This window comes from Sinohyriopsis cumingii, chromosome 18, assembly GCF_028554795.1.
Source record: "Sinohyriopsis cumingii isolate HCF-2022 chromosome 18, ASM2855479v2, whole genome shotgun sequence".
Classification (NCBI taxonomy): domain Eukaryota; kingdom Metazoa; phylum Mollusca; class Bivalvia; order Unionida; family Unionidae; genus Sinohyriopsis; species Sinohyriopsis cumingii.
Genome location: NC_142978.1, coordinates 60,414,048 through 60,428,050, shown reverse-complemented (window position 1 = coordinate 60,428,050; position 14,003 = coordinate 60,414,048). Strand labels below are relative to the sequence as shown.

General features: G+C 33.4%; 1 protein-coding gene across 1 annotated transcript in view; it reads left to right on the top strand.

Annotated features, from left to right (window-relative positions):
• The window catches only part of LOC149776760 (polypeptide N-acetylgalactosaminyltransferase 5-like), a 44,648-nt gene extending 31,080 nt beyond the window's left edge, over window positions 1-13,568 (top strand). The window contains exons 9-10 of the mRNA XM_089941350.1: window positions 8,342-8,473; window positions 8,865-13,568. Coding sequence (XP_089797476.1) covers window positions 8,342-8,473; window positions 8,865-9,014 — 282 coding nt within the window. The 3' untranslated portion in view covers window positions 9,015-13,568. The remainder of the gene's footprint in view (window positions 1-8,341; window positions 8,474-8,864) is intronic.
• Window positions 13,569-14,003: the final 435 nt, after the last annotated feature.

Sequence of the window (14,003 nt, the reverse complement as noted above, 5' to 3'; positions counted from 1 at the left end):
GTGATTGAATGAATGAGCAAGAATGGGAGACTCAAAAATGGAACGTGGAAGAGTAGTGTTGACTAAGTTGAGTAAACGACTGAGTAAATTAATTTGTATGAGTGTATATGAGTGAAAGATGATTTATGAACTAGTAAGTAAATTGATTAGGGAGAGATGTGACATAATGGAAAAGCGAATACACAAATCTATTAAATAAGGACAAAACTGGTGAGGGAAAGAAGTTTCTTATTGAAAAATATTAAAACAAGTTAGAGTAGAAAATATAATATCAAAACGAAATTTAATTTCATAAGTTCATAGTTGCATATTACACTTATATTCTAATTTTCTCATTAATAGATGTAAAATTTTATCTTTTTTTCCATATTTGGTTTTACCATACACAGTTCCATTAAAGTGGACGTTTACGATGCAGACTCCAAAATTTCACAATCACTGGCCTTTGCTGTCCCTGTCGGCCTGGGATCCTATGCACAGCCACTATGCCCCTGTTGTCCAAATTAATCTTTGTAACTTCCTTCACCAATTTCGGAATTCTCTCACTCTCAGACTTTCATTTTCCTCCTCCTCCAGCCCTAAAACGTTAACATTCAGCTTCCTTGAATATTGTTCGATTTTGTTTGAAGCCGCACTTGCTTGCTTCGATCTTCCGTCAGAATCTTTCATGTCTCTCCTCATTTTATCATTTTCCTTCTTTGCCTCTTGTAATTATTCTCGCAATTGGTGGTTTTCGAATTCCAGTGAATCCATCATTTCCATCAACTCTCCTGTCCTCTCCTTTACTAATCTTTCACTTTCTACAACTATCTCCTTTCTCATAACTTCTTTAACATTCTCTAACAATTTCACAATGTGTGAGACAATTTCTGTTAGGTCATCTTTTTTCACCAAGTCAACAATAACAGATGTGAAATCTGCTTTTGAAATGCGCCCTTTGAGACTTTGTTTTATTTCATCTACGTCCAGTTGAATTGTATTCAAGCTTGATTCACTCATACTTGTGTCAAATGTCTCCTTTTAGGCTCCACTCTGTAATGTAGTTTTTATTTGTTGCTTGCCTTGATCATTCTTTCCACTCATGCTTGTATATAATCTTGTTTGGACTAAATTTTTCTCACTACTCAATTATGACACTGACATTTATTACTCATCATGTGCCAAACAATTCTTACAATTGAAGGTAACTGATGGACAGGTAACTACACTTAAATAAGTAAATGAGTCAAACAAATCAGGTAGGAAATGTCTCAAAACTTCACCAATAGACTTTCATCTCTATTTCGTCATAATCAAATTTTCAGTGTGAACAAAAATTGATTATGATCCACCAGTAATACTCTGTATTCATTGAATATTCACACATCATCCCAACAATTGGGAACCATTTCGCTGTATAAAAAATGACCACTTATAACCGCCAAAATCTACAGATCCCACTTTACTAGCTTCCAGCTTTAGCCGCCATTACTGCAATCCAACGAACGTAACTTTTGATCATACTACCAAACAATCTTTAAACCCATTTAATCTTGTATGTGATGAAGTCTTTAATCCCAAAATACTGTAAACGCAGGAAGAATACTATGTTCCACTTTTGGTATGTAAATTCGTCCTCACTTAGAAATGCATACATTTATGTTCAGAATATTTTTATTTTTTGTTCTAAAATCATCAGCATGGATACTAACTACACACTCCAAAACTCATATCACTAAATGTGACCACTTCAAATATCCTTCAACATATGTTCTTTTCAGAATACATTCAGTGAAATAAGAGCTACCTAACATAGTTGTATGTCCCTTTATACATACAATTCGAAAGCTTTAATCCACTGCGAGGAGAACAAACGCATGTCTTTATGAACACTCATGAACTGTTCATGAATGTGCATGAAATCTTGTTCAAATGATCATGATCATTCTTGAAATTCATGACATAATGATGGCCTTTTATGAACCATAATACTAACTTACAGGTTCATAAGATGAAACGAACAAGATTCATGAACAACTCGAGGACTTTAATTGGTTACAATGGTATTTATTGAGAATGTTGAAGACATTAATTACTATATCATTAAATTTATAAAAGGTTAATGAAAGTGCATTATACGGACTTAAAACATTTGGGAAATAAATAAATGAAATGGAATTTTTTTAAGAAAATATATGAATACAGTAGAAATGTTCATATAAATTTTTATTCTGATACTTGTGTTCTTAACCTGAGAAATTTAAGACTAAATTGGTTATATATTTCTTGTCAACATATACAAATACAATTGCTATGAAAGCTTTCAGAGACTTTCTTGTAACATCTACAGATACATTCTATACAGAATACAAAAAGTATAAAACAGAGTTCTTGGAAACAGAATTCTATCACATTTTTGGCATTCAAAGAGTTTTCATAGATTACTATCTTTAACTACAGCATGCTCTGTTGACGTTTTACCAGCACTTATTGCCTTCTTGCCGTACAAATCTAAACACGCAAACATCCATTATCATGACTGATCGCTAGTGAAAGAAGACGCGATGATTGGTTAATATATGCGCGTAATTTCTGCATATGAAACTCCTTTTCCCACAAACAAAAACAACGGATCCGCAGTGGAGTGAAAACCTCGAACAAACTATATCGATTCTCTTTGAATGGACAAATGATGATCCATTCAGTACCAATATTTTAAATCGTTATACTGCTGAGACGAGATTATGAAGAATGTAAAGATGTTAATTGAGTGTTGGCGAATTTCGAGGGAAAGCATACCCAGCCAGGATCATCAAAACGTCCGGTGAGTATATTTGGTCATTCGTGAGTTCAGTAGAATTAATGTGGATATTATATATTGATTGTATTGGTTACTCATGGAGAATGATTTTTTTCCCCAGTTTAGAGTTACTCTTAGAATGTTTGCAAATCACTAAACATTACTCGGCTTCCTAATAATTCTAAATCACATCTCATCATTCGATCTTAATGCAAGGCACTGTACTGCATATACTAGGAATTTATAGATTTCGGCTTGTTGCTTTTCGGTTTTAGCATCGATATTTCTATAATATGATGATTGGTTTCGTAAACTAAAGAACTAACTTTCTAATTAAGGTATCAAATTGTTCACAGTATTAAAGCCCCAATCTCAACCTGAATAAACTGGAAGCAATGCCCGTTACATGCGGAGTCAGAGTAGACGCATTAGTGACGCATTCATCAATCAAATATGACGAAAATTTGTGACAACACTACATATTCTTGTATGTACTATAAAATATGTGTTTAGATAAGGCTATTTTGTGTAACGGTGTTGTCAGAACGTTTCACCGTATTTTCTTGATGAAACATCAGACTCCTGTGACTATATTTAGGGATAATCGGCTATAGCTATAAATAAAAACACAGGGCAATGAAACCACTTACACAATTCTCCAAACTAATATAAATGCGAAGTAAACCAGGTATAGACTTTTTAAATTCTTATTTTTAATCAAAGGGATTCAATCATTCTGACATGGATCAAGGTCGCCCTCAGAAATACTTTGGTTAGTTTGGTGGGGGCAATCATATATGTATTGGTCAGCTATTACATTTTCAGGATTTATATCAAAACATGTTTTGAAGTGAAATGGGTAGGTGCCATCCTCCTTCTCCTCCCCCCCCCCCACCTCCTTTGTCTCTATGTGTAGGCGCAAATGTTTTGGATATTTGGTCTAGATAAATAAAGTTGGGTACAGTATTGTGCATAAAGCTGAAGACAATGTTGACCAGATGTTATACCACTAATAAAAGAAGTTTATCTTTTTTCAGATCAGATCGTAGAAAAGTAAAATAATTAGAGAATGAAGTTCGTTGGTTAAGGATGATAATTCGAATGGACGATTTAAGTGACCCAGATGGAAGAGACATTAAATAGTGACTGATGCAGAAACTTGAAGGATTAAAACAGCGATCAGATGGAACAGCTCATTTCACAGATGGAGAAATTCAGTATTAACACTGGGCCGGATTGGATTAAATTGATGGCTCTGAAGATCTTCTCAAACAAAGAGTTATCTATTACCAAAGGGATTTTTAGTGTGGGAAAAAATTATATTAAACATGTTTCGATGGGCAGGTGGGAACAGTATAGGAATACTAATATCAGGTTTGTAGCTAGCAATAACTTGGATGTGACAATATGGAAAACATCAAAATCTGGGATGGATGTGGAAGACGCAATTACAAATCTGGATAAATAGGTCAGCATCATGACAAATCTGGATAACTTGATCATATATAATGCTGCTTCAGTACATTTAGCTGTGTCATGGTATGTGGAGGTATGGGGCTATCCTTCATTTAGTAAGGGTTAGTTAAGCATATTTGGGATGTAAGGGAAGTGGGTTCTTATGTGATATTGTGTATATATATATATATTGAAAGATAAGAAGACGATCTTAAACAAAACACGATACAGTCATATAGAAAACGAAATAGATACAGAGATAGATACAAGATGGGGACTTCATAAAATAGAATACCTAATAGATATACTCGTGTGATATATATTAAAACAGTGGATAATTATATCATGAAACCGTGTAGTGTAGACCTTGGATAGGTGGACAGAACGTTAGGTGACAGAGGAACCAGCAATGTCAGACAAGACCTAACTGGTCAGATATCCAACAAGCCAGTCTCGGAAAAGAGATCTGTAAAGTCGGAAGAAATCACCAAGACAGCACCTTGATATGTCAGAATTAAATCTGCTTGAAAAGTTGGTTACACACATGTCCCAAGATCTTTAAAAATGTCACAGAAAAATTACAGAACATAAAATGTGTTGCAAAAGGAGTCAAAAAATGAATATGAACTGTCACTTTACTTGTATTTTTATTGTGTTACATCACAGAATTTTATCTGAAATTAAATAAGACAATTATCGGCAAACGAATTAGCGTTTAAAGAAACAATAGAGACAAAGGTGTAAAAAGGATTTAAATGTACTGCTCAAATCAGATATTGGTGTTCATGTCAATTTCGGAAATATTCGGTACATTTTCTAAACAGAAAGGACACAAGTTGTTTTCAAAGTTGTTATCTAACCTTTGATGACAAGGATGTGATATGTAACATGTTTAGATCATGAAACCTTTAACCTTATATAATTTAAACGAATAAACTGTTAAGAGCTAAAAGCGGTTATGCTATTGTTGTCAAATAGCCTAAGTCTGTTTTAAAATTCACACAGGGGATAGAACGACGCCTTGTTTATCCGTGCTAGTGTGTGATAATGCTAATACAGACATACTGTAGTAGGGTCTGCGGTTCGACCAAGCTTGTGTAGGCCTATAGTAACCGCCTTGTCCGTCTGCCAACATGTTTGGTTTCCGTAAAATAGTCGCAATAATTGGAATTTAGGGAAATTTGACATGCAGTTTTAAACTGATGAGATACTGAATGATTTTGATTTCTAGCGTTTAACAATAAAATTTACAGGAATTGATGATTCCTGATTGCCGATCTTCTTCACTTTCGTTATTCTGCAGACACTCGAATAAGGAGAATGCTAATAATTGTCGTAAATGTAAGCTGTAAATTAGAACTGATTCTGGTTTTGGCAGCATATCTTAAATAGCAATTTAGATTTGAACCAGCATAACTTTCTTATGGATTGTTGGATTTCATCCAACAAAGTTCATATGGATTTTAACCAGCATAATTGTCCTATGTGTTCTTGGATTTCAACCAACATAACGTTCCTATGGATTATAATCAGCATAGTTGTCTTATGTGTTCTTGGATTTCAACCAACATAACGTTCCACTGGATTGTTGGAATTCATCCAACGTAACGTTCCCATGGAGTTTAACCAGCATAATTTTCCTATGCATTGTTGGATTTCAACCACCATAACGTTCTTAGGGATTATTGGATTTCAACCAATATAACGTTCTTATGGATAATTGGATATAAACCAACATAAAGTTCCTATGGATTGTTGGATTTCAACCAACATAAAGTTCCTATGGATTGATGGATGTCAACCAACATACCGATCTAATGGATTGTTGGATTCCAACCAATATAACGTTCCTATGGATTAGTGGATTTCAACCACCATACCGATCTAATGGATTGTTGGATTTCAACCAATATAACGTTCCTATGCATTATTGAATAACAACCAACATAAAGTTCCTATGGATTGTTGGATTTCAACCAACATAAAGTTCCTATGGATTGTTGGATATCAACCAACATAAAATTCCAATGGATTGTTGAATTTCAACCAACATAAAGTTCCTATGGATTGTTGGATATCAACCAACATAAAGTTCCTATGGATTGTTGGATATCAACCAACATAATGTTCCTATGAATTGTTGGATTTCAACCACCATACCATTCTAATGGATTGTTGGATTTCAACCAACATAAAGTTCCTATGGATTGATGGATATCAACCAACATAAAGTTCCTATGGATTGTTGGATATCAACCAACATAAAGTTCCTATGGATTGTTGGATATCAACCAACATAACGTTCCTATGGATTGTTGGATTTCAACCACCATACCATTCAAATGGATTGTTGGATTTCAACCAACATATTGTTCCTATGGATTGTTGGATTTCAACCAACATAAAGTTCCTATGGATTGTTGGATATCAACCAACATAAATTTCCTATGGATTGTTGGATATCAACCAACATAATGTTCGTTCCTATGGATTGTTGGATTTCAACCACCATACTGTTCTAATGGATTGTTGTATTTCAGCCAACATAAAATTCCTATGGATTGTTGGATATCAACCAACATCAAGTTCCTATGGATTGTTGGATTTCAACCACCATACCGTTCTAATGGATTGTTGGATTTCATCCAACATAAAGTTCCTATGAATTGTAGGATTTCAGCCACCATAACGTTCCTATGAATTGTTGGATTTCAACCAACATAACGTTCCTATGGATTGGTGGATATCAACCAACATAATATTCTTATGGACTTTAACCAGCATAACTTTCCTATGGATGTTTCGATTTCAACCAACATAATGTTCCGATAGATTGATGGATTTTAACCAACATAACTTTTCTATTGATAATGGACTTCAAACAACGTAACTTTCCCATAGGCTGCCGGAGTTAAAATAACATAAAGTTTCTATTGATCAATGGATTTAAACCAACAAAACTTTTCTATGAATTGCTTGATTTCAAACACCGTAACTTTCCCATGGATTGTTGCAATTCATCTAGTGTACTGTTTCTGTGGATTAATGATGTTCATCCAACATAACTTTCCTATGGATCTTTGGATTTCAAACAATATAAGTTTTCTATGGATCTTTGGATTTCAACCAATCCAACTTTCCTATTGGCCATATTCAGACAGCCAAGTCCATTTGTCCCCACTTTTTTTGTGAGTCGAATCAAAAGATGATCACAAAAATGTTCATTGGTAACAAAATATTCCAGTAGGCGGGGTTAAAATGGTTTTCCTACGATCACAAAAAGTCACTAAAGAGAATACTGCACAATAATTTCATTGGTTTATCTGGACCAGTCAGAATCACATAAAATTATATGATCACATGTTATAATATCAAAAATATTAAAATCCAAACACTAAAGGAAAAGTGTACCGACTATGTGATATTATCATTTACACGACTTAATGCTCTTACAAGAGTTTGAGTTTCATAATTCCATAATATCATTTACATGACTTAAGGCCCTAACAAGAGGTTGATTTTCAACAAATGACTTAACGACCCTTAAAGAGTTTACTTTTTTGATGAGATATAGATAGATTACGTTTTTGTCTTCAAACGTTACATGCCATAATTTACAAAGGTTATGGTCTTTAATATTTGTTATTTTAAGCTTTTTCCGGCAGCATAATCTTATCTAATACTGTCGGATTTCAACCATTCTTTTATTTTTACCTTCATATTGACGAGACCTTCGATAAGCTTGCTTTTCAGACATCTACTTCCTGTATAATTAATTGTTACATTGCAATTTCATTAGTTAGTGGAGTGATCACCTTTTGTTTCCAGCTGAGCTTTTTGCAACAGAATCGTCCAACATTTCAAGAAATTGTTATGTCACTTTAAATTGTAGAAGTCTTGATTAAGATTGTCATCATTATAAATCATCGTTTCTGCAGAATTGCGATCCATTATCGTTGGACAACTCCCCAATAATGTCTACAAAAATCTCATATATTGCTGATCCTTATGAAAACCTCCTAGCAAGGACTTTTTGTGATAGACCTACCTCTTACAACTTTATTCATTTCATTCCTAAAGAATGATCAGTCATATTCCTATTTGCAGTACTGGTTGCTGAGTACAGAGAATGAAATTCGGCGAGACTCGGGGTGTTGGGATTATGTAAGAGGATCAGCGGAAATAAAGCTTTATGGTTGTCATGGACAACATGGCAACCAACAGTGGATATACAGAGATGTACGTATTTGCAAATGACACTCAAAGTCATACTTAAAGAAAATAACATGGACATTTTTGTAACATCCTATCAAGGGATATATGTATATATATATATATATATATATATATATATATATCTGGCATCCTGCAACAATGCTATTAAGTTCCACATCCAATTAACATTTACCTTCAAATATGAGTACATATGTTTTATTTAAATAATATATGAAAATATCCATAGTATTTATCCATTCATACGTCGAATATTTATTTTGCAAGTTCACTAAAATCGTACCATTTTAAAAGGCATGGAAAATCATACGTCCGCTATTTCAATCAGACCAATTCGAATTTCAAAATCCTATCTGAGATACTTGAATGCAAGTTTAGATACAAATATTTGTTTCAGGATGACACCATATACCACTCCGGTTCCAGAAGATGTGTTGAATTAAGCTGGGACGGCAAAAATATTACGATGAATGAATGCAACAATCATAAGCGACAGAAATGGCTATGGAAAAGAACCTCAGCAAAGGGACCTAGGAGATATGAATAAACTGCAATATTAAAAATATAATATATATAAACAGAAGTGCAAGACTGGTGTAAAACTAGTTCAAACTTTTGATATCTACCAATTCCTTTCATGGGGGCACACGTATACAAAGGACGATTTACACTATTACAGAGACAAAAAAAAAAAACAAGTCATTGCTTTACATAATGTTGATTGTGCTTGGCTGTATATATTTGCATGAACAATACAGTCATTGAAAAGGAATCTAAATAATGACATAAATAGAATAGCGGTGAAACATTTGCCTCATTTAAAGGGTTGTCCTCATATCTCCAGTTAATTGTTTTTCACAAATATAGTATGTTGTTATTAACATACATAATTATTGAATATCCTCATAAATAACAATTGCCAATGTTCCCATTCCGGATTTGCTTTGACTTGAGGTTTGGTAATTTCTTCCAACTCTTCACTAGTTTTCTCTCAAACTATTTATAAAAAGGTGTTGTTTTTTCTCTTTCATACAACTATTTTTTAGAATTTTACACAAAAATGTGATTTCTCTCCACTCACCTGATTCCAAAAATTGCAACTGACAACTGGCATACTTGTTGCCTCAAAAATACATAACACTACAATTGAGCGGCATTTCTAGTGAAGCCCCATTGTAATTTTATAGTTCATCAGGTCAAAACTGATCAAACAAGACTTGAAGGATGGGGATAATGAATGTTGCTCTGGTTTCTCTTATTTATTTGTTTATTAATTTATTTGTTATTTTTAATTATTGCCTAGGCTACGAATATATTTATCAAGATCTGATATGTGCTACTACAACACAGAATATAGGCAGGAAGCACATGGAAAGATAGAATTTTTAAATGCAAAATAAGAGTTCCTGGAAAAGACTGGTGCTCTTCTAGCTAAATATAATTTCCAGGAATCCAAAATAAGACCATTTGGGTAACTGCTGAGTGTTGAAACGTTATCTGAGATTCGTGAAAGATAATCTTTTAAGAGGCTTGTTTTTCTTTAGGACTCACTTGACAGCATAATACGTTTTTTAATGACAACCCTTGCTGTCATGACCATCCAACTTTAACAACTAGTGATTAGACGATTTTCAAACATCGTGCCATGGCAGCCATAATGGTGATCGATTCAGCATCATTTTCTCTTATTGTTTTTAGAAATCAGCATAAGTCTACAGGTGAATACCCGTTGCTGATCTGACTTTATATAGTAGAGATTTTCACCCTCTGTTTAAGGCAAACGAGACCCTGGTATGAGTTATAAGTCTACTTTTCAGGGCCGTCCTCCAACGAGTTTGTGCGAACTATCAGACATAACCGTGGACAACCGACCATCCCATAAGATTTTCTAGTGTATTAACCAATCCCAATAATGACGCGAGCTCATATTATTGAAAACAAATTCATCTGACCAGAAAACATAAATAAATATGTGCAAACACTTCAGGCAAATAAGTTGCAAACATTTACGTAAAACATATTTTGCCACGTAATCAAATCACAATATGCTTAATGAGGAAGTCCATTTGATAAATCAACGAATATTAGAGGCGTTAAGAACAAAAACAAAATCTTGTACAAGTAACAAAACCAACGTCTCTAAAAAATCAAGCACAAAGAATCTTCCACAAGTACGCATATCAAATGAAACTTTCACGAGTTTTCATATCAAATAGTGAATTTTCCATTAATTTTAATTTCAAAAGTAATTAATGAAAAGAGAAGAATAAATTATTTCTTGTGTGAGCCGAAAATGTGAATTATTAGAAGTCTTTCAAGTTTAATTTGTCCTTATATCAAATGTAAGATTTCTCCCGATCAAAGGACCAAACATTCTTTAGTGACAATACTCGTGCATTCCATCATATGTTTTGATCATTACCATTTGTCCTTGAATGATATTATTATGTCAATTAAGTCAAGCAATCTCGTTCAGATATTTTGTATGCAAATTAAAAATTGTATGATATGGCTATATTAACCCAAATAGTAAGTAATTATTTAATGAACAGATAATTATCCTCTTCGACAGAAATATTGAATGTCAATTTCTGTCTTCAAATTTGATTATATGTGTTCCAGCTAAAGAGTGGAAACATATAATGGACTTTTAAGGAATTTATCCCTTTGGTACAAGCACAAGCAAAATCATCACCTTTCCCAGTTGTAAAATCATAAAACTGACTTAATGCAACCATTTTATAACGTCCTTTCTGGAAAAACCCGACTCATCTTCAAAACAACGATTTGTCTTAGTTGACAATATTTGCAGATGTCCACATGTTTCAAAACTCCTAAGCAAGTCCTTTTAAGCCAAGAGAAGTTATTTAGTAAAATGTATAAACAATTCCAATTAAGATAATTCCAAATTTTCAAGTCACAATATACATTAGTTGGGAAAACACAGGTGAGTATCCGATACATGTGAAATTAAAAATATAGGCAGTATATAATGTCACACAGCACAATAGGTAAAGGGTTTCACAAGACTTTGAAGAGGAAAAGCCTGTCAATCATATTGTTCGCACTCAGTATGTATGACCTAGGTGTGTTACTTCAGAAAGCTGCTCCAGCTGCAATGTACAAGCAGTACTAGAGCTAGTTGCTCCTTTACCGTATATTTAAGCATTGTATAAAATATTACAAGAAAACATGTGTCAAACTTTGTATTTATGCAATGTGTGTAACTGAACTTTCTCAAATATTTTTTTAATTAACTTTTTTTGTTTCAACTTCCAAATATGTAAATAGTTTGTGTACAACTACTGCTGAATTTGACATTATGTTGATGACAATCATGAATGTTAAAATTACTATGAAGTGTTTTGTCTTACTGCAGTTTATTCCCACTTAGATATTTGTAACTTCAACTTATGAATATACATCTTGTGTGTCTGGCCGTCATTTAATGATGTGTAGAAATGAAAGCATCTAGTATGAACTGTAATTTGTCAATTTGCTCTATTTTGATTTTCATTCTATTTTTAATGAATCTGTTCACAATCCATCCAGTCATTTTGAACCTTACTAATTCTACTTTGACAGGCTGCAGTTTCAACGTAAGAAACCCATATGTAATATTTATTATGATGTCATAAATAGCAATATGATCTCACCACTTATGAAGAAGCACCTTCTTTGCAAAACGTGCCTTATTGCAACAAGTGCCCTCAAAAGAAAAACATTAACATTATTTATCTGCTCTTGTGCTTTCACATTATTCATGTATATGTTTTCAAGTACTTACACTGATGCAAAAGCACTAGAGTGAACAAAGAAATAAAAAAGTTTCTGATTTACTTTTTAGGTCACCAAAATTATGTTTCAAAAGGATTGATACACGGCTTTGTATTTTTCTTAGTATATGTGTGTGCATGTGTGTATACGCAACACACTGACCTGCTAACTATTCATTGTGTGTAAATTGTAAGACTGCATTAGCGCCACCAACTTAAGATCGATGGAACAATCACATGTATATCAATACTAACTCTGGTGCAAGGAAAACCAATAATAAATGACACATTCAGATTGCATTCCCCCAAGAGTCAACGTTTACATGCAATTTAATGTTCTCTCCAATCATCACAATGAAAATGTATGTTGAAAGAAAGGTAACATTCAGTATCACTTATAATGCGAACAAACTCTAAGTTATAAACGTGATAAGCCACAAAAGCTGTTGAATGCAGATGTTTTATAGACATATCGAAATATCACCTACACAGTTTTTACTTATATTTTAATTCAGTTTAGAACATGTTTCCTTCATAATTATATTTATTCAATGCAGTTAAGTTCTTAAAGTTTAAAAAGTAGTTAAAGTAATTGAGAGCATATTGAACCATCTAAAAATGTTCTATTAAAATGTTCAAATATACGGCTGTACGATCTATATTCCTACATGTGTATGACTTTCCTGATTGAAATTAAACATGTTTCTAATTTTGTTCAGTGCATCAGTATACATAGATAGTTCAGAAATAGGCCCAAACCTCAATACTTTCTCCTCTCAACAACTCTAAAATCATCAAGAAATCACCACTTTCACCATATGTATGAATTTAACAACTGAGCAAAATAAAATAAAACCACAAAACACTTGACCCCATCCATATACAAAATTAACCTGTTGTATTAATGCTATTGTAATCATGCAGTTGCATCCTTTATGGAGTCTTTTATTTACTATAGAGGTAATATATTGAAGCATACTTTTAGGAAAAGGCTTCAAATGTAACACTAGCAGGTGCCTTCCATATGGAAGTGTTTTCCAAGATAAATTTTAAAGGTAATTATTTATGATGGCACTTGCAAGATATGCCAGGCATTCTCTGATTGCTTGACATTATGTGAAATATCACGTACCTTACATTAGGATATAGAGATGAAAATGTACATGATTGGAAATATGTTTGTAACATGTCTAAATGTTATGTATTAAATGTGTATGTAATTAAATAAATATTTCGTACCCATACAACATAATTTTCTTTTTGGAGTCTGTACACATTCTGTGAGTCTTTCATTGAAATATATCTGTCTATTATGTGTCTTTCTATCTTCTGTGATTTGGAAGTTGACATCCCTTCGATTTAAAACCTACCAGAAAATAGAAAAGTTGCAAGAAAAGAAATAGACAGAAGATGTCATCAAGAGTGCTCGAGACGGTATTGTGCCGATAGGACACATACGTACTCCATAAAACCACGTTACTCTGCAAAAATGTCTCCTTGTCTCAGTCACTTCTACTTTGTTGTTGACCACGATGTCTACTAAGCCCGAGTAAACACCCGTGTTTCTTCAGTTGATCGTTTTAAATACTAAACTCCTGCTCTTACCACTATTGCTGCACCTACGAAGGTGATCTTTCATAATACCAAAGTATGAGACAGAGCAAGTTTATTAATTTTGAATTAATGTTTCTCTCTATTCACATATTTTTTCAAAATGTTGGTGCATGGCAGATTACATCCACATACCTTCTCAAAGTGAG